Raw genomic sequence first — 23,720 nt, forward strand, 5'->3', positions numbered from 1 at the left:
TCTCTCAGTCAGCCAAGCACCCTCTGATTAGCCTTCTGGATGAAAGGTGTTGTGTTTATCTTCTGTTTAAGATATTTGGAGTGGTGATACCTAGAAATTTGAATGATTCCACCTTACATCACTGATGCTAATATCCAAAAAGGGGATGACAGTGTGAGGTTTTATGAAAATCAGTGATAATTTCTACTGGTTTTTCGGTGTTAAGTTCTAACTTATTGGTACACCTCAGACAGATGAGCCCTGTTTTTCCTTACATGAACTCATCTGTATTCCAGTCTTTATTTTCCAGTCAGTGTTTAATCATTGTTACATGTTACATTTTATAGGGCGGCACGGTGGCTCAGCAGGTAGTGTCGCAGTCACACAGTTCCAAGGGCCTGGAGGTTGTGGGTTTGATTCCCGCTCCGGGTGACTGTCTGTGAGGAGTTGGTGTGTTCTCCCCGTGTCTGTGTGGATTTCCTCCAGGTGCTCCGGTTTCCTCCCACAGTCCAAAAACACACGTTGGTAGGTGGATTGGCGACTCAAAAGTGTCCGTAGGTTTATATGTGTGTGTGTTGCCCTGTGAAGGACTGGCGCCCCCTCCAGGGTGTATTCCCGCCTTGCGCCCAATGATTCCAGGTAGGCTCTGGATCCACCGCGACCCTGAATTGGATAAGCGCTTACAGATAATGAATGAATGAATTAATAATATTTTATGTGTATTTTAATTTTTCTCCAGGGTATCTTTTCTGTCACTGTGCCCAACACTGACATATTCCTGGTGGCCCGAGTGGAGAAGGTTTTGCAGAATGGCATCACTCACTGTGCTGAGCCCTACATGAAGACTTCAGACATGAGTAAAGTGTGTATTGTCCACTATTAAATATACATTTAGAGGGCACAAGCATGCACACAATTTAGAAGGTTGATGAAGGAGGAGGAAGTATTTGACTTTACAATGGAATTTAATTTCTGATGCTTTGTGAATTTTGACATTAAAGGTCTTTTTGTTTTTTGTTTTATGCTAAAGTTACTTTTAAGGAGATATGAGGGTTTTTCTGACATCAGGAAAGTGATTCCGCCGCTATTGGGTGTGAATATTAATAAATTATTTTTTGTGTAACTAACAGACAATGCAGAAAGTTCTTAAGACAGCGAAGCAGACATGCCAGCGGCTTGGCCAATACCGGATGCCCTTTGCCTGGGCTGCAAAGTAAGAACTCTCAGTGTAGATTAATGTGTTTTAAAAGCTAACAGTTGGGGGGGAAATAGCAAAAATGTATCTTCTTTCTAAAGAGCACAAAATTGTGCATTCAAGTGTATTAAAAATAATATATATTTATAATTAATATAATAATATAAATATATATCTGAGAATCTGCATTACATGTTGCTTGGTTAATGCTCCTATTTTAAGTGTCTGACTTGTCATAAGTCATATTTTTAATAGTTTAAAGATTATGTAAATATAAAAAGAAATCATCCACCATTCATGAAATAGTCAGTGTTTAGTGTGGGTTAAAGCCCTATAATTCCAGTAAGTTCCAGTAAGCACACTCCAGAAAAATGACTGAATTTGTCTGATTGGACTGAATTCAAACTATACTCCAGTTATAATTACTTTATCCCATGTCCACATGTAAAATTCAGCCTGTCTTTTGTCAGAAAACCATGGGATAAAATGAGCTGTTCTGATTTTACTGTTGTGTCTGATGTGAAATACTGAGGATCTAGAATTGCACTGCCCCCTAGCCTGAATATCTGCAATTACAGTGCTGAACCCACATTTATGTCAGTGTACAGCAGTTTGGTTAAACCTTGTAAAATAAATGAAAAATTACAGTGAAATTGGAGTATTGAGCAAAAATGAGAATCGAAAAGAAATGAGAGCTTTTACTCACTTCTCACTCCAGGACGCTCATGTTGGGGTGAACTGTGACTCATAGTCGTTTAAGGGAACCACCTCCAACCTGTTTTTCCGAACATGGATGTTTATACCGGTTGAGAACATCACAGAGTTTTCTGATTCTTGTGGTATTTTGACCAAAACATATCACAGATGTTTTATTAAGTCGCCAGGCCACTGTGTTAATTTGTGAGAATGGAGTATATCCTCTGTGTCGTCTTTAAAGATTTTGAAAGCTTTAAAATGTGCAGTTTAATTGAATATATTCACAACCTAATTAATCTTGTTTTAGGCAGGTATTTAAAGATGCCCAGGGCACTTTGGACATGAATGGAAAGTTCTCTCCTCTTTATCGGCAAGACAGCAGTAAGATCTCAACAGAAGATCTCATCAAGTTACTAATTGACTTAAGAAAGTAAGTGTGTATATGGTTTACATGTTTAATAGAATCACCCCTTGCAAACAGGTTTTCAGGTAGGTGTTTTAATTAGAAATAAACTGTTGATCTCTAAAGGGATGACACAGATGTGGACAAATATTCTAGTATATTTAATGCTGATTGTCGAATTTGAAAACTAACTGTTATGTCTTTTTGTGTCTTTGTTTTTTACAGACCAGAAAAAAGCAAGATGCAGATAATACCAGGGCAACTGGACATCACCATTGAGTGTGTACCTCCAGACATGTCAAGTACGGTTTCCCACTGGATCATGCATTAATATTTTGCAATGGATTAGGTTGCGGTGCCAGAAAAACGTGCTATGTTATATGTTCTTCTGAATACTATCAAACTAGTTCAGATGTCCAATTTTTTTAATAATGAAAAATATAATAAGCTTTTAGATTTAACTTATCTATTTCAAGTACAGTATTTTAATTGTAAAAATTAAATTGCCTGGTTAAATATATTTTATTATCTTTTGTATTATATCCATGCACCTTAATGTATGTAAAAAAAAAATAAATAAATAACCCTTCCCAATTTGAAATTGGGTGAAATAATGTCTTTATGTTTTAGATTCAGTCACTTCATCCTACATCCCAGTAAAGCCATTTGATGAGCAGTGTGAGAAAGTCTCCATCGAAGTGGAAGAGTTTGTTCCAGAAGAGGCGAAGTACAATCATCCCTTCACCATCTATAAGAACCACTTCTACATCTACCCCCAGCAGCTCAAATATGAAAACCAGAAGACCTTTGCCAAGGTGACCTGTCAAGAACTGTACTCAACTGAGAAAAAAAGAATAATTTTTATAATATGTACATCAAGATATTTTCCAGTACACATCGTCATATCGTCATTGTCTAAAGACAAAACAGTCTCTCAAATAATATCTTTATAGGAGAAGGAAAACCCTTGACTTTCAATGAAAGTCAATGTCATGATTTAATTTAAAAGTACTATTGTCCATTCATCATTACATTTTCACAGAATGTAATGAACAGCAGCTGTGTTCAAAACACATAGTAAATTAAAAATATACAAAAATTGATGTTTTTATTTGAACAGCAATGATATATAGTCTTTTTGAATTTGAGAAAGTGTAATAATAGTCTAAAATAAAAAAGGTACTATGAAAATCTGCGTGCATATAAAACTGAATCAGTATCCATTGCAGTATAAATATCGAAACAGAAAAGAATAGGATATGTATAATATGTGCACAGTCTCTAAGGTTGTTTGTGACTACTTTATATCCATCTGCTCTCTAGGCAAGGAACATTGCTGTCTGTGTTCAGATCAGAGATTCAGATGAAGAGGGTGCAAGCCCAATGAAGGTAAATATAAATAGCCATTCTTCATTCATTCTTCAAACAGTTATGCAGAAGCACAAGAAGTCTTACTTTATTTCCTCAAAAAATCGATTCTCTGCATTGATTCTTTCAGTCTTTCATTCTCTATTTTATTTGCCAGTCTTCACTTACCAATGACTATCAACCAGTACTGAGCCCTCCTGATTATAAATAAAACTTGCTACTTTCAGTTAATGATGTTAGCATGTGGTATCCAGAAGGCAGTAATGGTAAACAATGACATTAATTAATAATCACACAGTTTATCATTGTATAAAAACACAGGTTTTGCATCCTCTTCTGGTTTAATTACCAAGTTTCGTTACCGTTCAAGACATTACAGTGAACTCTTCACTGATATTAATTCAAGTTTGATCTAGATTTGATGTGCTTATTTATGAATATATTTTAAAGGTCATAAAAACACTACACAGAGTTAGGCACATGCATATATAAATGTCTTTTGAATTTTCTCCCAGAGTTGTTGACTGACGGCTTTGATTCCCATCGTTCATATAATAATGTCGCAAAAATTGCAACTGTAAATCAGGGGAAGTGAAATCATGATGGGGATGTGAGATTGGGCAAAGCACGGGTCCTGAGGATCGAATGAGTGACATTCCAGTCCCAAGCCTGCCTCTCTGATCTTAAGGACACTGTTTTGCCTAGTTTTGTGCTAGTTAAAAATTAAACTAGTGTTGAATTAATCACACAGCTCTATCACGTAGTGCTGAATTAAGTTCTACAGTAGTAAATTAATAACCACTCTTTTTTTAACCTAATTGTACACACATGTACAGAAGATTTAACCAAAGGCATTCTGCTGTGTATGGTTTGGACTGGATGGGCTGGTCTTACATGAGCAAAATGAGACATTTTTAAGTGTGTTTGTTTTCTGCTCTTCTCTATTCCAGTGTATCTATGGCAGGCCAGGAGGAGCTCTCTTCACCACTAGTGCTTTTGCTGCTGTGTTGCATCATAACCAAAGCCCAGAGTTTTATGAAGAGGTAATGTTCATTATTGTAAGATTAATGATTAAGCACCGTTTTTGGACTGTAACCAGTATGCACATAAAACACTACAGTGCCTATCTTAGTTTTTTGGTCTTGTTCATTTAAATGAGATTTCATCAATTTTCCTCTTGATATTGCAAAATATTGAACAAGGCTGCGAACCAAACAGAAACCTACTCTAAGGAAACAGAGAAGTACTGAGTCATTTCATTTCCAAACATGTCTTAAGATTCTTGGGACAAAGCATAAACACAAACAAAGGTCATTTTTGTTCATTCTGGTTACATCACTAGTCACAAGATTCCTGCCACTCAAGAAACCCCCTCCTCGTTTCTTAACTGTTTGCAATTGAATTTCATTTCATAATATTAAGCTAGAACGGCAGGCTGGGCTATATTTTATGATGTGTGGCTATCGTCATTCCAGAGTATTTTGTTTTGAGGAGTTTAGCATGCAGGGAGTGCATAATTTATTGATGCCATCTTGTGGTAGCAAGTTGAATTTCAATGAATAATCAACATCCCAAGAAAAGGAGTCCCAAGGTGTCACCCAAAGCAGAGCATAACCTCAAATAAATGTGGTTGTGTTTGTATATAATATTTGATGCCATCTTGTGGCAGGTGGAGAATTGAGTTTCCTTGAATTAATAGGATTCCCCCAAATAGATCATCTTCATCTTGTTTATATTGTTGTCATCTGTTGTTATATAAAGCTAAACATAGAATGAAAAGGATTCTGGTTATCATTAAAAATATTACAATATGATGTACTGATACAGTTTTCATTACACTTTTTTATCTGTAGATTAAAATTGAGCTACCTGTCCACATTCATGAGAAACACCACATTCTCTTCACGTTCTACCACATCAGCTGTGAGCTCAGCCACAAAGCCAACTCCAAAAAGAGAGAAGGAGTGGAGACACTTGGTAAGTAAATTAGGTGATGAACCATTATAATGACATAGATGCCTGGAATTATTAAGAGTCTGTACACAACCTTATAAAAAATTTCAAATATATATGGCACTGCTGAGGTGTTGTGGAAGCCCAGGTTGCTTTGATAGCGGTGTTCAGCTCGTCTGCATTGTTGGGTCTGGTGTCTCTCATCTTCCTCCTGACAGTACCTCATAGATTCTCTATAGGGGTTAGGCCAGGTGAGTTCACTGGCCAATCAAACACAGTGATACTGTGGTTATTAAACCAGGTATTGGTACTTTTGGTGTGGACAGGATCCAGGTCCTGCTGGACAATGAAATCCTCATCTCCATAAAGCTTGTCAGCAGAGGGAAGTATGAAGTGCTCTAAAATTTCCTTGTAGATGCCTGCGTTGACTTTGGACTTGATTTAACATAGTGGACCAACACCAGCAGACGACACGGCTCCCCAAACCATAACTGATTGTGGAAACTTCACACTAGACTCAAGCAGCTTGGATTGTGCCCCTCTCCACTCTTCCTCAGACTCTGGGACATTGATTTCCAAATGAAATGCTGTGTGTGGTGGCTCTTGAAGCACTGACTCCAGCAGCAGTCCACTCCCTGTGTTTCTCCCCCCAGATTTTTTGAATGGCCTTTTCCTTTCAAGGCTGTGGTTATCCGTGCCTCTAAATAATTACATTATTTCTTTATTGTAACAGATAAGCCCTCCAGAGGAATGTGTCTGTGGCTGTTTGTTTTAATGAATCAGATCAAATTATCTGATGTAGCTACATAATCTCATTGCTAATACTTTGTACATGTCATGGAATCCTACTGTATGCGTATGTATGGGTGTATATGTATAATTAAAGATGTACATCAATTCATTGCAGTGGGATATGCATGGACCCCTTTGCTAAAGGATGGTAGAATACATTCTTCAGATCTACAACTTCCTGTTTCTGCTAATTTACCTCCTGGCTACCTCTGTGACAAGACCCAAGATTCTAAGAAGGTACATTTAGATTTTACACTCCAGATTATGGTAGAAACTGAACACAAAGCTTGTTCTTAAATGCTACACACCACCAGTATTCTATGATAAAACTAAGGCTACCACACTTCTTTTTGACCATTTGCATTTAATTATTCATGAGTAATCAGACATATGTTTCATTTTTTTCCATTCTCTTTTTTCAGCGTGGTAGTTTTAATTCATTTAGAACAATTTAGAGTTATTATCTGAATCGCACATTATTATTTCATGACATGCTTTTTATTTAAAAAGTGGTAGCTACTATGCCTAATAGAAATTCTTACTATGAATGGCTACCTTAAATTGAAATAGAGCATTGCTTGTTAAACAATAAAATGTTTAATTAGGGAAAGCCCCTACTGTTAAAAAACCCTTCCAGCCTTAACACATATGAGGCAAAAGTCAACCAGAATAAATGTAGAAAAACGTTGAAAAATGTTTACTAAATGAGACCCAATGTTAGAAACTGTTTAATAATTCAATGTTAAATTAATCATCTTATTTTCTGCCAAAAGTCATCACAAGACATCAAGTGGGTGGAGAATGCCAAGCCATTGTTCAAAGTGAAGACCTATTCCGCATCAACAGTTTACACTCAGGTGTGCTCTTTCTGCATGAGTATTATTCAATGACTATATAACATCTGCTTTGTTTCAGAACATTTAAAAAGTGTTTTAATTCTGATGATCTACCTTTGCATTTGGAACATCTGTTGAATATCAGACAATGTTGGAAGTAACATTTTTGTCCAATCTAGGATTTGCATCTCCACAATTTCTTCCAGTACTGTGAGCTAATGAGGTCGGCCTCAGAAGGGAATCCAGCAGAACTCATTAAATACCTGAAGGTGAGAGCGTTAAATGAATAAAACCAAAACAACAGATACAGTGACAGACTAGAGAACAAGTGTCCTCTGAAGTAGGCAATCAGTTGGACTGTACTTGAATTGCCATTTCCACAACTTTTGTATATATTCATAACATTGAATAAGAATTCATATAATTATTTTATGAAAACAAGAGGGGTGGCACGGTGGCGCAGCAGGTAGTGTCGGAATCACACAGCTCCAGGGGCCTGGAGATTGTGGATTTGATTCCTGCTCCGGGTGACTGTCTGTGAGGAGTTTGGTGTGTTCTCCCCATGTCCGCATGGGTTTCCTCCGGGTGCTCCGGTTTCCTCCCACAGTCCAAAAACACACATTAGTAGGTGGATTGGCGACTCAAAAGTGTCCGTAGGTGTGAGTGAATGTGTGTGTGTCTGTGTTGCCCTGTGAAGGACTGGCGCCCCCTCCAGGGTGTATTCCCGCCTTTCGCCCAATGATTCCAGGTAGGCTCTGGACCCACTGCGATCCTGAACTGTATAAGCGCTTACAGATGATGAATGAATGAATGAAAACAAGATATTTTTAAACTTTTGGCTGTTGGTACCAGTAAAGACTCTTAAAATACATAACATGGGACAAGAAACCGAACACACATTTTACTCTTAAGACAACAATAATTCTATCTAAATAAGTACAGTTGGTAATGTTATGTCCAGAGGTGTCGTAGGCTTAATTCAGTGAAACACCAACAAGGGGAGGTGCCTACCTGATTATCCCTATGAAGGGCTAATTATGCAGCTAGGGCTGGGCTCAATGAGTAACCAAAGGTTTTAATGGTGGCTGGTTGCTGATCGGATCATAAATGGCCACTGTAACCTTAGAGTGTAGGATTTAAACAACAGAAATTTTGTGGCTGCAGGTAGGAACAGAGTGGTTTGGGCTCTGTGTGAAGCTGTAATGGTTTGGCATAGGATACTTTACATCTTATCCTGTATATGATTATAATTATAATGTAAACATTCTCTTATTTCCTCTTTGTGCTGTGGCAGTGCCTGCATGCTGTGGAAACTCAGGTCATAATCAAGTTTATGCCCACGGTGTTGGTTCAACTCTTCCAAGTCCTCACCACGGCAAGCAAAGATCCTCAAGACATCGCCATTAACACCACACGGTCAGTCTTTCTCTCATGCAACAGGAAAACAAAATTAGATGTGTGTTTAAAAAAAACTTTTCTAAACCTCCAAAAATCTCTCAGTCGCACTGCATCTAAATAATTGCAAAATATGACAAATCATAGAGATTACTTGTGTTAATTTTATCATCATGGTTAGTTTGAAAAACAAAAAATAACAGTCAGCACAACCCCCACTATTGTGATCAGTGTTATGACGCATTTAGCTTTAGTCTCATTTGTAAGTCCAATGGAGAGACGGATCACTTTACTGATGAAAACATATAATATGTATTTGGGAAGCTAATGTTGAGAATCATTAGCTGAATGTGTTTTTGCACCTTTGGTAACACTAATGAGTGTTATTTAGCATCTAATATGAATCTAAAATGTAAGCTATATAGTTGTGAAAGTGAGTAACAAGGATGCCCCATAAAAAATAAATAAAAACACATTTTCAGGGTAAAATATATGAGCAAGATTTTATTCTGAATAATGTTTGCACAGTGTCTATTTAAAATGTTCTGTACATCATGACATTTCGACATAATTTAAAAAATGTTGAGTTTTTTGGTCATGTAAAAGACTGAAAATCAACAGAAAAGTTTTGTTTTTGTCAGTTTATCTGTATGTGTATTGATACCAAATCAGTAATGAATAATGTTCCCCACAGCGTAATCATTCACATTGTATCCCAATGTCATGAAGAGGGACTGGAGCACTACTTGCGTTCCTTTCTTAAGGTACCCCCTGGTTTCGTTCTAAATCTCATGTCACTAGTTGCTTTTTTGTATACAGACTGCAAATGTATCACATGGAAGATTAAATAAATGCCTTCTTTTTTCATTTTACTGTAAATGAACATAGGTTTTATTTTAATTATATTTTAAACGTTTCTTTCTGTAGTACGTATTTCTCACAAACGATCCCGCATTATTGAACTCAGTGACCACACATGAAGTTTTAGCCACAACAGTGACTGCCATTCTCAAGCAGACTGCAGACTTTAACACCTGTAACAAGTTACTAAAGGTAAGGTGTGTGTGTGTGTGTGTGTGTGTGTGTGTGTGTGTGTGTGTGTGTGTGTGTGTGTGTGTGTGTGTGTGTGTGTGTGTGTGTGTGTGTGTGTGTGTAATTCCAGTAGCATGACATAATGTATTTATTTGTGGAATGTTATACTCCCTTTGAACAGCAGGTTGCACTGTGTACATTTTCCCTTCAATAACACCATGCACAGCTCTAGGAAAGCCCCTGGTTTAATGCAGATTTAGTGACATGAACAATTTTTAATAGATATCTGTTTTTCTTTCTCTTTTTAGCTTCATATCATGCAATATTCAGTTCTGGTTTGCAAGTTATCAGCTTGTGTGTCTTAGGCTTTAATGTGAATCTCACATTCACATTTTTAAAGTTTTATTTTTACCAATATGTTGATGTACACTGTCCAATCACATTAACAGCTAAGACAGGACTGATTTGCATAATTTATACTGCAACACCCAGGATTATTGGCCAAGAATGATACCCTGAAGTAAGGCAGTGGTTCACACACTTGATCTGCAGTGCCCAACTTGTGTAGATGGGAATATTTCAACTCCGCCCACCCAAAGTCCCACTCTGACACACACACTTACTGTTCTTTTGCTTCCAAACTGCACTGGGATTTTAGACATTGTAATTCATACAAAACTGCTACCTCTTTATGATGCATTTGCCCTGCTGCTCCTGCCCATCCCCCTAAACACACACACACACACACACACACACACACACACACACACACAAGGAACAACTGCATTAAGGATCAGACTTAGAGTCTCGTTAGCATTTTAAAAACTTAAGAAATGCAGGAAGAAATTCCCCATAATACAGGTTTGTGTTTGATGCGTTGTGAACTAATTTACAACCAGCTATCTGCATTTTGTTAAGCAATGTAAAAACAGTTGTATGAAGAATTTGTTTGTGTTTGTCAGTAAAAATGCTGCGAAGCCTGTTTCTTTTTGGACAACACAGTTTTACACAGTTTCAGTTCTGGGGTGTTAATAAAATGTCAGTGACATGCTTTTTGATCAAAAAACAACATAGATCCAACAGCACAGTACTTGCCCTCTCTAGAGCCCTGTTCAGAAGGACAAGTTTCTGTTTACTTTCAAACGTGAGGTGCCAAGTAGTGTGGCACAAGCAGCAGACAAGCTGGCTTTTAGTCACTTTCACTTTGTTCTTTTGTTTCACATTGTTATTTAATCCGTACACATATTTCTCTGCCCTGGATTTTGTCTTGCTTGGATAAACTCCTTGCACTCACAGTTAAACATGGGTCTTTGTGATTAGGGAGAGTCAGATGAGGAGGCGATCACATCAGTCACATTTGGTTTCATAAAGAAATATTTTTGCTAATAAATTTTACACTTGAACCTTTGCATCAACTGAAATTTCTTTAAACCTTTAAAGGGTTCTTTACACTCATACATATCTTTAACAAACAGGGTTAATTATGAAACCAAAAGTAGTTCCCCTATGGCAGCGGTTCTCAAATTCTTTTAGAGATATTGGGCCCCTTTGTGGATGGTAAGTGCCACTGCCACCCCCCAGTTGTCCACAAAAACAGAAAAGAGTTGTCTACAAATGTATATAATGTATGATTATTTGACATAATATTCACCAGTAAGTAAATAAAGAACTGTTTTTTATATACATATACATAGAATTTTTTTTAATGTACATAAATTAACAATGTCTTCAGTTGTTTGCAATCTGCAACCTTACTGTTAGGGACCTGTAAATTTTATGCACTGTAACTTTAATATTTACATAGGGCCTAAATGACAATACAAGCAAATATGGGTTTTTGCAACTCCCACCTCCCACCATATTTCTATTAGGATTGGGTTGATAGGGATTAGTTGTTTAGTCATTGTCTGCAAATAATGTGCACCACATTCCTGTGTAGTATTTTAATGCTGTGCTTTTCATCTTTTTTTCAGTACTCTTGGTTCTTCTTTGAAGCAATGGCCAAGTCAATGGCACAATACCTCCAAGAAGGCAACCGAATGAAGGTTAGTTTTATCTACTTCATATTTTGAATATCAGAGTACAATTTTTTTTATCCTGATACAATAGCATACTGTCACACTTTCCCATTTTTACTTTCCCATTGCCACATGGTTTCTGTGTTATCACAATATTCAAATTTATGTCTATTTGTGTGCCGTCTTTTCTCCTTTTTCTCTATTGTTAGAATTACACACACACACACACACACAGAAATATTATGTATTTGGACACATTAATACTCACGTTTCTCTGTTCTTTAAAACATGGTTTGTTACACAGAAAGAATTTCACAGAAATTCTTGTGCCAGCACAAGAATACATACCTTTTGACATATTTCAATAACAGCAGGGACATACTTTTTAACAAACCCCTTGAACCCTTTAGGGTTAATGCAAGAAAGTGAATATTTCTGCTGTTCAACATGACACTGACATAGTGGTGGTGTTGGTGTGTGCTGTGCTGGTACGAGCGGATCAGACACAGCAGTGCTGCTTGAGTTTTTAAACATTGTGTTCACACACTGTTCACTCAGTGAGACACGGCTACCATGTTCATTCACCTTGTAGATGTAAAGTCAGAGAGTAGGTTCTGATTTGTTCCTGCACAGTTTGTGATGGTCACTCTCGAGTCCTTCATCAGTGGACTCAGGAAGAAACCCACAAGACTTTGTTGGCAGGATATTTTGTTTGGTGGACGAGTCCAGCAGTGCTACTGAGGGCTTTAAAAACTCTAGCATCTCTGCTGTGTCTGATCCACTCGTACCAGCACAACACACACTAACACACCACCACCACCTGTCTGTGCAGCACTGACAATGATTCACCTGATCTCTGGTGGTCCTGTGGGGGTCCAGATTATTGAAATGCAGGGTGAAATGTAGATAAGAAATTATGCAGAGAAACAAGTGGACAACAGTCTGTAATACTAAAACTACATAGTGCACCTTTATGGTCCGTGGAGCTGATAATATGGGCCGTGACTGTAGATACAAGGTAGCTCCGTATCCAGTGATTGTTCAGTGTATGTTGTAGTGTATATAGGGTACTGTATATGCCCTGCATTACTGTAAGTTGAACTGTAGTTTAAATGATCTTTTTCCTCCTGTAGATGCCTCGAGCCCAACGGTTTCCAGAGTCATACCACCAGGTGCTACAGTGTCTGTTACTCTCCATCATGCCTCACATCACATTACGCTACGTAGAGATCCCAGAGGAGGCTCGCTGTGTCAACATCAGTCTGGCCAACTTCATTAAGGTTTGTTTTATACTTACCACAGATCCTGGATGCAGACACAACTGAAAAAATAATTATCACTGCCAGAAGAGATAAGATAATTGCCTGTGATATTAAGAAAACATTTCTTTTCAAATCTTTATTTGAGTCTTGTTTAAACAAATCTAATTTGAACATTTATTTTTTTGGGGGGATCCATTAACATGTATTATTACAAAAATTATTATTATTATTTTATTTTTATTTTTTTTGGAGACTAACTGCATAGAGACTTTATATCACATGAATAAGATTTGAAAAACAAATTTAGAAAAATCATTATATCCATTACTTGGAAAAGATGCAACATAAGGTTACAAACGTCAACTTTTAATGTTTAATGTATATATATTACAGTGGTACTGTTAAAACAAAAAATGCTCGCATAGGTTTCAAGTGCAGAGGGTAGGAGCCTGATTCCTTGTGCACCTTTTCTGTTTTGAGTGTAATCAAGTACATATTGCAAAGCTGCTAAACTTTACGCCTCTTAGTTGGGGCATGTAAATATTTATATTAAGCAGGATACAGTGCTATAACCTGCCGCATTCAGACAGCTGAACATCTGAAAGACTTTTTCACAACCAGACTGAGGAAAAACTTTCAAAAATATACAATCCACCCAAAGCTGTTTTCAATTATTATCAATTGATAATTAAATACAATTATGTTATTGTGGCTGCCATTTCAATTTCACTTTTCATTACAGCGGTGCCTAACCTTCATGAACAGAGGATTCGCTTTCAGTCTTGTGAATGACTATATGTGTGGCTTCAGTCAGAAAGACCCCAAGGTAAGATGGAAAATGTGTACATTACTTTACAGAACACTGATTATAAGACTTGTGATTGGATCAATGTGAAGTCTTGGCTCTGTAGTCACGGTCAAATCAAAGTCGATAAAATTACACAACAGACACAAACATATCCCTGGCCATGTTCTGAGGTGTACACTGTAAATGATTCTTCTAACAAAAGGTATATTTTGAATACCTCTATGTGCATCACAATGGTAGATCTTGATCAGTGTAATTACTGTTCAGCATCTTTTGAAATATGGCTCTATTCACCTCTGCTATTGGAGCATAATATTTAGAGGTTCCACAAACCTTAGGAGATTAGGAACAAGATATACACCCTGCTACACGTTTCTCCAATTAGTTCTTACAACTGTCAGAGTTGAATTTATTTTTAGCAGTGATTGTAATATAAACAACTGTTTAGTTCTTTTTATGGATGCCTGTGACACAGGGGAGAATGGAAAAAAGTCTTCACTGGTCCAGGTTTTTTTGAGGTTTCTAATTGTATAGTTGTTTTTTCTTCAAAGCATGTTGTGGCAGCTGATAATAAATTATTTTTCTTTGTAGTGGTGTCAGTGTTTTTGTAGAGGGCCAACTTTGAATGAATAGAGGGGAAACATGAGTGACCAGTTTCCTGTTTAATCTTTAAAGTCACAGGCCATTTACTGCCTTCACAGCATGGTTTCAAGCATTGTGCCTAGTGACACCCTTGACGTATGGTGTATGTTTTGTTCTCAGATTTCTTGCCATATATTGTAATCTATTTTATCTAATTGGACCAGCTACAGAATGGCATATAGTTGAAGACTAAAATTTAAATCAAATATATATGCAGATTTGAAATGTAACAATTTTAAATCCGAACACTGGCCTAACATATATGACACTGTTAAGACAGTTTTTGAGTTTGATATGTCTTCTTTTTTAAATTAAATTTAATTTTTAAATGAAATGCACATCATTTCATTCTGGATTTTTTTTTACTTTATATTATTTTGCAATTTGTCCCAAATTTCTTGGAGAAAGGATTGTACATATTTTGCAATTTTCCAGAAATGTATTGCATAATGACAAACGACAAACTTAGATTTAGAAAATTAAGAAAGCAAAGCATGGTAAACTATGAGGAAGTGCTAGTGGTAGGCCTTTGATATGGGTTGAATAGAAAAAGCACTATCCTGTGGGAAAGGCATTTACTTATTTGTATTATTTATTGTTGTGTACAAGCAATGGACATTTGATCACAGTATATTCAACGGTTGCTTCTTCTGAGAGTATGTTTTACAAAAATATAATTGATTACATAATATCCACATAAATAAATTTAGTATAAACTTATGGAATTAAGAAATGTTTGCCCTTTTCTAAACTTAAATGGAAATAAAATCACGCAGGCACCACTATAGCATTGACGATTCAGAAAAGAAATTAATGGATCTGCTGCAAGGAAAGTAAATGTTTATACTGGCATATTACCCATCTATACAACTGCTCAAAACAAACATAGAAGACAAGCCCAAAAACTTCCTCTGTCTCAACAGAAAAGCAAGCATTAGCCAGAAAGCTACTGATGGTGTTGATCTAAACAACAGTCAGCTGCTCCATGAGCAGGCCAACAATTGTGAAGTAGTCCTGTGCAGTTTGCCTATGTATGGAAAGAAGTGTGTCTAGTGATCCCTTCACACACACACAGAACTCAGATGAACTATGAATATAAGAACTGGAGTCTTCAAATGTACTACTACAAATAGAGTTTACAAATAAATCATTCCCTTCCATTTATGTATAATTCCAGAGTGCTTAAATTAGTTTTTATTAACTATATTTTATGCTATTCCAAGAATATATACTATATTATGTAATCTAATAGAGAAACACAGAAAACCATTAGAATGGTAAAACTAAAAAAATATATATATTTTCTCATATTCTTATAATTTGAAGCCCTTAAGTTGCTTAACGAACAAGACCCTCTTGTGTTTATTAAAGGCAAACAACGGAGATTTGAGGTTGGATCTTAGAGGATTTCTGCCTGATCTTTGTGCAGCACTACTCTGTTAGTGCTAATTTAAAGGAGCACAGAAAGTAAATGAGATGTGGAAATAGAGAAAATAGTGAATGGCCAGTCTTTTGCCTAATTTCTTCCGGCAGTACGCTTGCTGTATTCTGTCCACCCTCAGCAGGGTTCAATCTTCCGCTCACACTGTGTGATCAAGACGGGGTGGATAGGACTTTGTAGACCAAACACACTTCGTATTAACGAGTTCCATCTGAGCCGAGTCTTTGACTGAAGGACAGTGTATTTGGACTTGGGAGGCTTGGTTAAAAGTGCCACAGATGTATTCCACTGCAATAGATCTAGTGAGGGTCACACCATCTCTGTCTTCTTGTTGCCAACATTGTCGCTATGTATGAAAGCCTTTTAAGGCCCACAGGCCCTACTTCACATAGCAGCAGAGAGTAATGATGTTACCGAATACAGTGGGGCCACTGTAATAACAAAAAAGGCTTAGTATCCAACCCACCCTCCTCTTTTATTTTCCTTCTTTATTAAGCTTCTGTAATTCTTTGGTTACAAAGACTTAAAGCCTTAAAACAAATGTTTAGGTGAGTTAACATAAGTATATGTGTGTCACTAAACGTTTAGAATAGTCTAGAGCAAAATGAGTTGCAACAAACTTTCTTAATTTGTTTTGTTAAAAAACACTCTGGGCCAGGCACTAGTCCATACAGGGCTTTACACACTCACAGCTGTGGACCGTTTCACATAGCCAGTGGACCATGTGTTTCTTCAGAGAGTTACTGGGTGATTGCGTATTGGTCTGTATTGGATGGACACCCTGATCAGTTTCAGGCCCACCACAAACCTGATCAGGATCAAACACAAATGAAAAAATGAAGGGGATTAAATAAAAATAGAAAATTGATCAGAGGAGGATGAGTCCCCTTGTGATCTTGGTTCCTCCCAAGGTTTCTTCCTCTAGTCTCTGCTTCACATTATCTGTTCCGATACTAATTCTGTGAAGCTGCTTTTCGACAACGTCATCTGTAAAATGCAATTGCAAGCAATAGAAAGACATTGACACTAGATGATGTTCTTTAGGTATTTAGTTGTCTGAGGCCATCACATTTATTAAAGATAACTGCATTTTGGACACTTACAACAAGCAGAATGTGAAGATAAAATCACACTTTAATACATTTTTGAGAAATGCTATGGGTCTTATTAAAATAAAAGCTCCTAACACTAATTAGACAAAACATTAAATTTAATATTTTTTTAGGTTGTGTTTTGCTATCCCATATTTATATATATATTTAGGTTAATACCTGAATTGAGGAAGCTTCTTTTCTTGTGGTAACAATAAGATAAATATAGCTTTGTGGTAGATGCTATCTCTGGTTTATTCACTTTTCCCTTTCACTTGCAAATTCAGATCCACACAGCCTTTTAAAGTGGCTGTTGAATTAGAGCAGCATAACAATTATATATATTATTGTTACCCCAAAAAAAGAATGTTTTATTCTTCAGTAAAACCTGTTGTTTATTAACAGTTATATAATGCTTTGTATAAATGTTTGCAAAGGTATCTTTCTCTAATAAGTATTTTTACAGAGTTGTGTATACACTTTACAGTTCATGATGTTGTGGTCTTTGTGTAAATGACAAAAGTCAATGAGCTGTTAGCTTTTGCATGGAGTAATGACAAACACTTGTTGGGTAATGTTCTTTGTTACAGATTGCTACCCAGTGTCGATACAGTGGTTTGCATTTCACAGAAAAACGTTTAGCTGTACACCTACACAAAGTCTTTCACACTGTTCAGCCTGAGAATTCTGATGAAACGTGGGTTATGAATAGAAACGTAAATTTTTAACGGTGCATTGTGTAAGGAGGATCTATAGCAGGAGTGCTATATGGAATATAATATGAACAAAATTAGTGTACAGTCACATGTAACTTCTAACTGTTGTGTTCTCAGAATGGGTCCTTTATATCTATGTAGGAAACAAGTCCTCTTCCACCATGTTATGAGCTCATGTTTCTACAGCAGCCCACTACAGTGAAACCAAACCATGGCTCCAGAAAATTCCTTGTTCGTTTTTGTGTTGAATCTGCAACCTCAGTGCTAGATACCACATACACACTGTGTCTTTATTTAAATGATTATTAGGAATTGTATTAATTTGAATAATTTCAGATGAAAAATATTTTTACATCTATTTAAATGTATTAGTAAGCAAAGGAATTTCAATTTAAATCTGTTGTATTTTAGATATGTTTATTGTCATTACTTCCTTTTTTATATTTAATATCATTCTTGGCTAAAAGATTAAACATTTTATGACAAAACCACAATTTGAAAGAATGCAACTGTTGAATGCAAAGGCTTTACCCTGTTCAAAACCAGACCTTCATAGTCTTTTTGGTTTATTAAACAAAAAGAGGCCTGGACATTCATTTATAGTAATGCATTTGAATATTAGTCATAATATTGTTTCTCAGCATTTTAAGTCTCAATATTTCTCAGAAGAATTGCAACTTAATTTTCCCCACATTTTCTGTACTATTTTCTCTACCGCTTTCATTTTATTTTAACCCAAAAGGATTTAAAATAGACACAAACATAGCCATGCAAATCACTATTCCAGTGCTGATCCTGGACATAAACAGTTTCACTGCCATTCTAGTTACTCAGTACTGCAGTAGATTTTTTGAGCTGCTATTTTTTCCCCCTCTTTCTTTTTCCTTGTAAGTAAGGAGTAGATGAGCTGTTGCCTAATATGTAACATTTGTCATCTACAGGTTTTGACAGAAATGAAGTTCTACTTTCTCATGACCGTGTGTAATCATGAGCACTACATTCCACTCAACCTCCCCATGGCTTTTGGAAGAACGAAATTACAGAGAGTCCAGGGTAAGACTCCGGGCAATAACGGCTTTCTGACGTATATTATCAATTAAAGTTTAACTCCCTGTCTTCCTTATACTGCCTGCACTTGATCCCATCCACATCGTGCACATGGTGCTCATTCAGTAACTATGACCACTGACCTCCACCCTTAATATCTGGCAATAAAGCTGTATGTTAAACTTTACATGAGGAACTTTGTTATACTTGTGCATTTGTAGATACAATTTAGATAATATAGTGTAGGCAATAGTCTGAGACTACTGTACATTTCCAGTCAAAATTCCCAAGAAATGCAAAATAATATAATTTTACACAGGAGACTTGAAAATGAAACTGATCACTTTTTCAGTATTTTGGCTGTCCAATCATTATCACATTTTTGGGCTCTGGAGGGTCCAGCCCAGTGTTCTGAGAACACCAACAGTTTCTTGATTTCTCTATAAGGACCCACAGTTTTGTGTTATTTTCTACTGTTAATGTTTATCTGATGGCACCAATTTTGTGGGTTCTATCTATCAGGACTTTTTACAGTTGTCAGGAATCACTTTACCTATGAGTTTTTGAAATCCTCATGCTAATGAAGTGGGTTATCTTATAGCTCCTGAAACTTTATTAACCTAATGGTTCATTTGATGGGAAATCTTATAAATGAAAGGTGATCTCAGACTTTTGCACAGCTCTAAGCATATTTTATTGGTGTTTTATAAATATACAGGCTATGCTTCTATGTAACTTATTTTTCTCTACTAAATTGCTCTTTTACTGTTATAACAACTAGACAGGTATACAGTTCCTAACTGTAAAATTTTGTCTTGCACTTCCTTCACAGTTAAGTCTCTTTGTTCCACAACAGTAGCAATGTTGAGTTTCCTTAAAGCGTCATATAGAGCAATAAAAACAATAAAGCAATTAAAAGCAGTTAATACAGTTAATGTAGCACAAGTAGCATTCTCTGTCATAGTGCGTATTCAAACGAATGCCTCTGGGAAACGCAATTAAGTGAAATGGCATTAAAAATGAATAAACCATCAGAATAATGTTGCTCATGACCCCTTTGCAAATACATTTTCACACACCCTTTCCCTCCCTGCATGATGTCCTCCTTTTTTCATTTTCTGTTTTCTGTTTTTTTATACTCATGGTCAGATTTTATAACATACGCGGCGGAGTGTTTTGGCGTTATAGGTAGGTGATGCCGGCAAATGTCAGTGGAAAAATAAGTCCAGGTTAGCGGTGATGAGCTTTCATAACCTCACTAACTGGCAAGCCACTTTCTTGCAACAGCCATTAATCATGCTTGGACATCTAACTGCCATCACATCTGACATTTCAGGCCTGGGCTTGTGCTTCTCTCGAGTTGCCATGCGTTATGAGTCTGTTTGTTATGCTGCCATCTAGTGCTCTGTCATACCAGGGTTTGTTTATATGTTTAAGTACAATTTTTTAAAAAAATAAATAAAAGTTGGAAGTCTGTTGTGTCAGCTGGGTTTCATTTTTGTGAAACTCATTTGTGAAAATTAATTTGTTGTCACACATGAATGTGATTTCTCATAGGTAGGTGCTGTAATTCCTTGTCACACTTTATCCTTTCTTGCCTTCTGCACTCTTTGATTGATTGTGCATACAGAAGGATCTTGTGCAGATTGGGGGCTTTTATTCAATTAATAATAAAATAAAAATTAGAAAATGGAATAGCTTTATCATGTGATGAATGAAATCTGCCAACACATGTCAACGTGTTGAATTAAGGCATTGAAATCCTGCTCTATGAATCACAAGTTCTTTCAGAAACTCTACATTTTTCTTGTTGTACTTCCTGTTGAACCAAGGAGCAGTTTTGATATCAACTAGAGCACTAGACCCAAAATTACATGTTCCATCGTACTGTGTTTTCGTTTCTGAAATACCTTGTTTTTGTATGGACATATTCCACTATCAAAGCTTTGTCTCTGTGGCTTAGTGAAAATTTATTGCCAGACAATACTTGCCACAACATTTGCACAAATGCATCTTTTTGTATATGTATCATGGAGTCCAATGATGCATGAAATGCATTTATATTGCTTGTCAGTCAACTTGAAGGATCTGACCTGTCTCAGTTACAAAGGTATACAATGATATGAACAGTGATCACCAGCAAGTTACTGTTGGTAATACGGGTTCACTATTTTGCAGACCAGAGTCTGGAGTACAGCCTCACTGAGGACTATTGCAGGAACCATTTTCTAGTAGGACTGCTGCTGCGAGAAGTGGCAGAGGGCCTGCAGGGCAGTCCGGAGATCAAACAGCTGGCTGTAGCTGTTTTGAAGAATCTGATAATTAAGCATGGCATGGATGAGAGATACACAATGTATAAGGTGAGTCACCTGGGAGAGTTCAGTCATCTTTATATCAAAATCAATCAATCAATCTGAACACACTTTCCTTCATACTAAATAACAAGTGTTTTTGCTGACTAGACTGTAAATGAACTTTGTACTGTAAAGTCTGGCGCCAGTGACATATTTGCGTAGATAGCTGATATGCTGTTTTATTTGACTGAGAATTGTATGAGAGCATTGTTTTTCTCTTCAGTTCCACCAGACCTTTGTCTCAGTACTGTAGTTATCCTTACAGAAACCCTCTGAAATAAAGAATGAATCTGAGTCAGCTATGTTCAAACATAGAGGTTAACATGAAGGAAGAGGATGTAGGATATTGCTATGCTGCAGGATATTGGAGGATATTAGCAAACCCTTCTAATGCCGTTGTGCAAATGACTCTCGAACAATGCTTTACCATTACACTCAGATAAGCACTGTCTGTTATGCAAACTGTCCTCAAACAAACACCAGCAGCAGAGGCAGACCACACGCACCACTGTGTCTGAAAGGACTCAAACAATAAGCTAAATTCATATGGCATATATGGTTACCAGCGCTTATGGAAATATGTAAACCTACATAGTTACCTCCTGCATTACACACAAGGCAATATGGATACAGTATTTTTGAGTCCCAAACTCTTGGTCTTTGTCTCATAGATTTATTGACTCTTTAGTTTATTGGCCTTCTTAGAAAAAGAGGTTCAGTTAGAACAGTATTTTACTGTAATTCTATCATAACTGAATTGCATTGTTTTAGTTTGTGCTCTGTGGATGAGTAATTTAGAAATTGTTTCTGTTTAAACCCTGAAAAGAATCAGCAAGCCCGTATATGTATGCTGTATCTTCCGCTCTTTGAGCTACTGTATCAGAACCTGAATCATCTGACTGCACAGAAACAGCCCTCTGGATCAGGCTTTGGCCTCATGGTAAGCTCATCTTAGGCAATGAGTCAAGAAGCAAAAACATCTGTCAAGAAGCAATGACAAACTGTATTTTTAAAAATGTATTAAAGCTGCTATCTCAGTGTGTCTAGCTGAACCCCACTTAATGAATATCTTATTTATGCCCAAAATGAAATGTATTTTTTCAGATCTGAAAAATAGTGGATATGGATTTTCTCCTTTTTGTAAAAGGTGAAAGCTTTAAGGTCTGTTTACCTCATGAGGACAGTCCCGGGGGTCTGCTAGGCCTATCTTAATTTTTAGAAGTAATTTTCTCTACCATTTTTAATCATTTTTGAGCTCAGAATATTTCACGAAACCCCATTTCATAATATAACTATCGCAACTCCATTTTTTGTTTTTCTTCTCCCTTTTTCATAAATTGAAAATAGCAGCAGCTCTTTATATTATGTTAAAATTCCATGAAGACCAGACCAACAGACATTTTCTTCTTCTAAGTTGGTGTTTTAGTATGAGACATTTTTTCCCTAACAGATTATATATTCTACATGAATATTCCCCTTATCAAAAATACACATTGTCACTGTCTAATAAGAATGTATCTCCCAAAATAGTAACTTTACACAATGTGAACGATGCCTGCTTTGTTTAAATTATGTAGTAAATTAAAACTGACATAAAAAAAATGGAGATACATGTTTGTAATTGGGCAGCAATGATATACTTAATAGTAGATTTGACCAGACATGAAATAAAAGCTGGTGTCTCTTTTTGCATTATATTACATGTATTCTCTGTAGCACAGACTGTTAAAACAATAGTCATATGTTGATTTCACTAGAAGATATTCCCAATTTTGTATCTTATTTCTATAGAGAGAAATAAATAATTATTTTCAAATCTTCCCTCAGTGCAGAGATGACTTGTCCATGACCGGCTCAATAGACAGCCGCCGAGCCAGTACAGCCATAGACAAGGACCAGAGTGAGTTGAACTGGCATTGTTACTAACATGATCAAATTTCACACTTCAACAAGTACTGCAGTATTTGAGATTGTGGCAGAATATCGTCTTTATTTGTATTCTGTAATGATTATACGAATGTGTTTGTGACTTAGCTGGGGTCGTCACCCAAAATGGACACGTAAGGAGAGAAGACTCGAGAAGTTCTATATATGGGGAACCGGGTACACCAGATGTTAATGAGGTTAGACATGTAAAGGCATACAAACATACTTGTATTTGTTCATAATTATCCTTAGTATTATTATTGAAATCATTATTTGTAGTACTCTGCTGTCTGAATGAACACTTTACAAGAACATTGCACTGTGTTAGGTATTGTTTGTATATTAATCTATAGGTGTACGGTTGGTGAAAGAACACTGAGAAGTGATATAATTGCAAAAGTTTTTTTTTTTTTTTTTTTTTTTTTAACACTACTGAGCCACAAGCGCAGTGAAAACAAAAATCCTATAAGCACCAACAGAAAAATGCACACAGAAAACACATGAATCAAAACCCAATGAAGAAATGACAGAAACATCACTGAAGCAGAAAAGGACAAACTTTGATAATTGGTTGTCTACAGGAAGACATATCCAGGAACTGAACGGTGTTAAAACCCAATGCAAAGAAGCATATGCCCAACTCTAAAACCTATTTTTAAAATAATCAGCACAGGAAAAAACAACACTAATTAGTAAACAGAACTGTTTTTGTGCTTACAAGAGATAATGTGTATTTATACCACATGTACCTTCTTAAATTAGAATG

General features: G+C 36.5%; 1 protein-coding gene across 2 annotated transcripts in view; it reads left to right on the plus strand.

The window, feature by feature from the left end:
* dock11 (dedicator of cytokinesis 11) overlaps window positions 1–23,720 on the plus strand; it is a 72,244-nt gene that overhangs the window by 24,217 nt on the left and 24,307 nt on the right. The window contains exons 13-35 of one of the 2 annotated variants that reach the window (XM_066680467.1): window positions 719–841; window positions 1,110–1,192; window positions 2,178–2,300; window positions 2,499–2,575; window positions 2,904–3,088; window positions 3,597–3,662; window positions 4,592–4,684; window positions 5,495–5,618; window positions 6,502–6,623; window positions 7,160–7,243; window positions 7,402–7,491; window positions 8,517–8,638; window positions 9,312–9,381; window positions 9,545–9,670; window positions 11,623–11,694; window positions 12,801–12,947; window positions 13,672–13,755; window positions 18,569–18,680; window positions 19,824–19,862; window positions 20,853–21,034; window positions 21,855–21,968; window positions 22,856–22,928; window positions 23,063–23,151. In XM_066680467.1, coding sequence (XP_066536564.1) covers window positions 719–841; window positions 1,110–1,192; window positions 2,178–2,300; window positions 2,499–2,575; window positions 2,904–3,088; window positions 3,597–3,662; window positions 4,592–4,684; window positions 5,495–5,618; window positions 6,502–6,623; window positions 7,160–7,243; window positions 7,402–7,491; window positions 8,517–8,638; window positions 9,312–9,381; window positions 9,545–9,670; window positions 11,623–11,694; window positions 12,801–12,947; window positions 13,672–13,755; window positions 18,569–18,680; window positions 19,824–19,862; window positions 20,853–21,034; window positions 21,855–21,968; window positions 22,856–22,928; window positions 23,063–23,151 — 2,400 coding nt within the window. The remainder of the gene's footprint in view (window positions 1–718; window positions 842–1,109; window positions 1,193–2,177; window positions 2,301–2,498; window positions 2,576–2,903; window positions 3,089–3,596; window positions 3,663–4,591; window positions 4,685–5,494; window positions 5,619–6,501; window positions 6,624–7,159; window positions 7,244–7,401; window positions 7,492–8,516; window positions 8,639–9,311; window positions 9,382–9,544; window positions 9,671–11,622; window positions 11,695–12,800; window positions 12,948–13,671; window positions 13,756–18,568; window positions 18,681–19,823; window positions 19,863–20,852; window positions 21,035–21,854; window positions 21,969–22,855; window positions 22,929–23,062; window positions 23,152–23,720) is intronic. The other variant, XM_066680468.1, reaches the window with a different exon arrangement.

This window comes from Hoplias malabaricus, chromosome 9 (assembly GCF_029633855.1).
Source record: "Hoplias malabaricus isolate fHopMal1 chromosome 9, fHopMal1.hap1, whole genome shotgun sequence".
In the NCBI taxonomy this organism is placed as follows: Eukaryota; Metazoa; Chordata; class Actinopteri; order Characiformes; family Erythrinidae; genus Hoplias; species Hoplias malabaricus.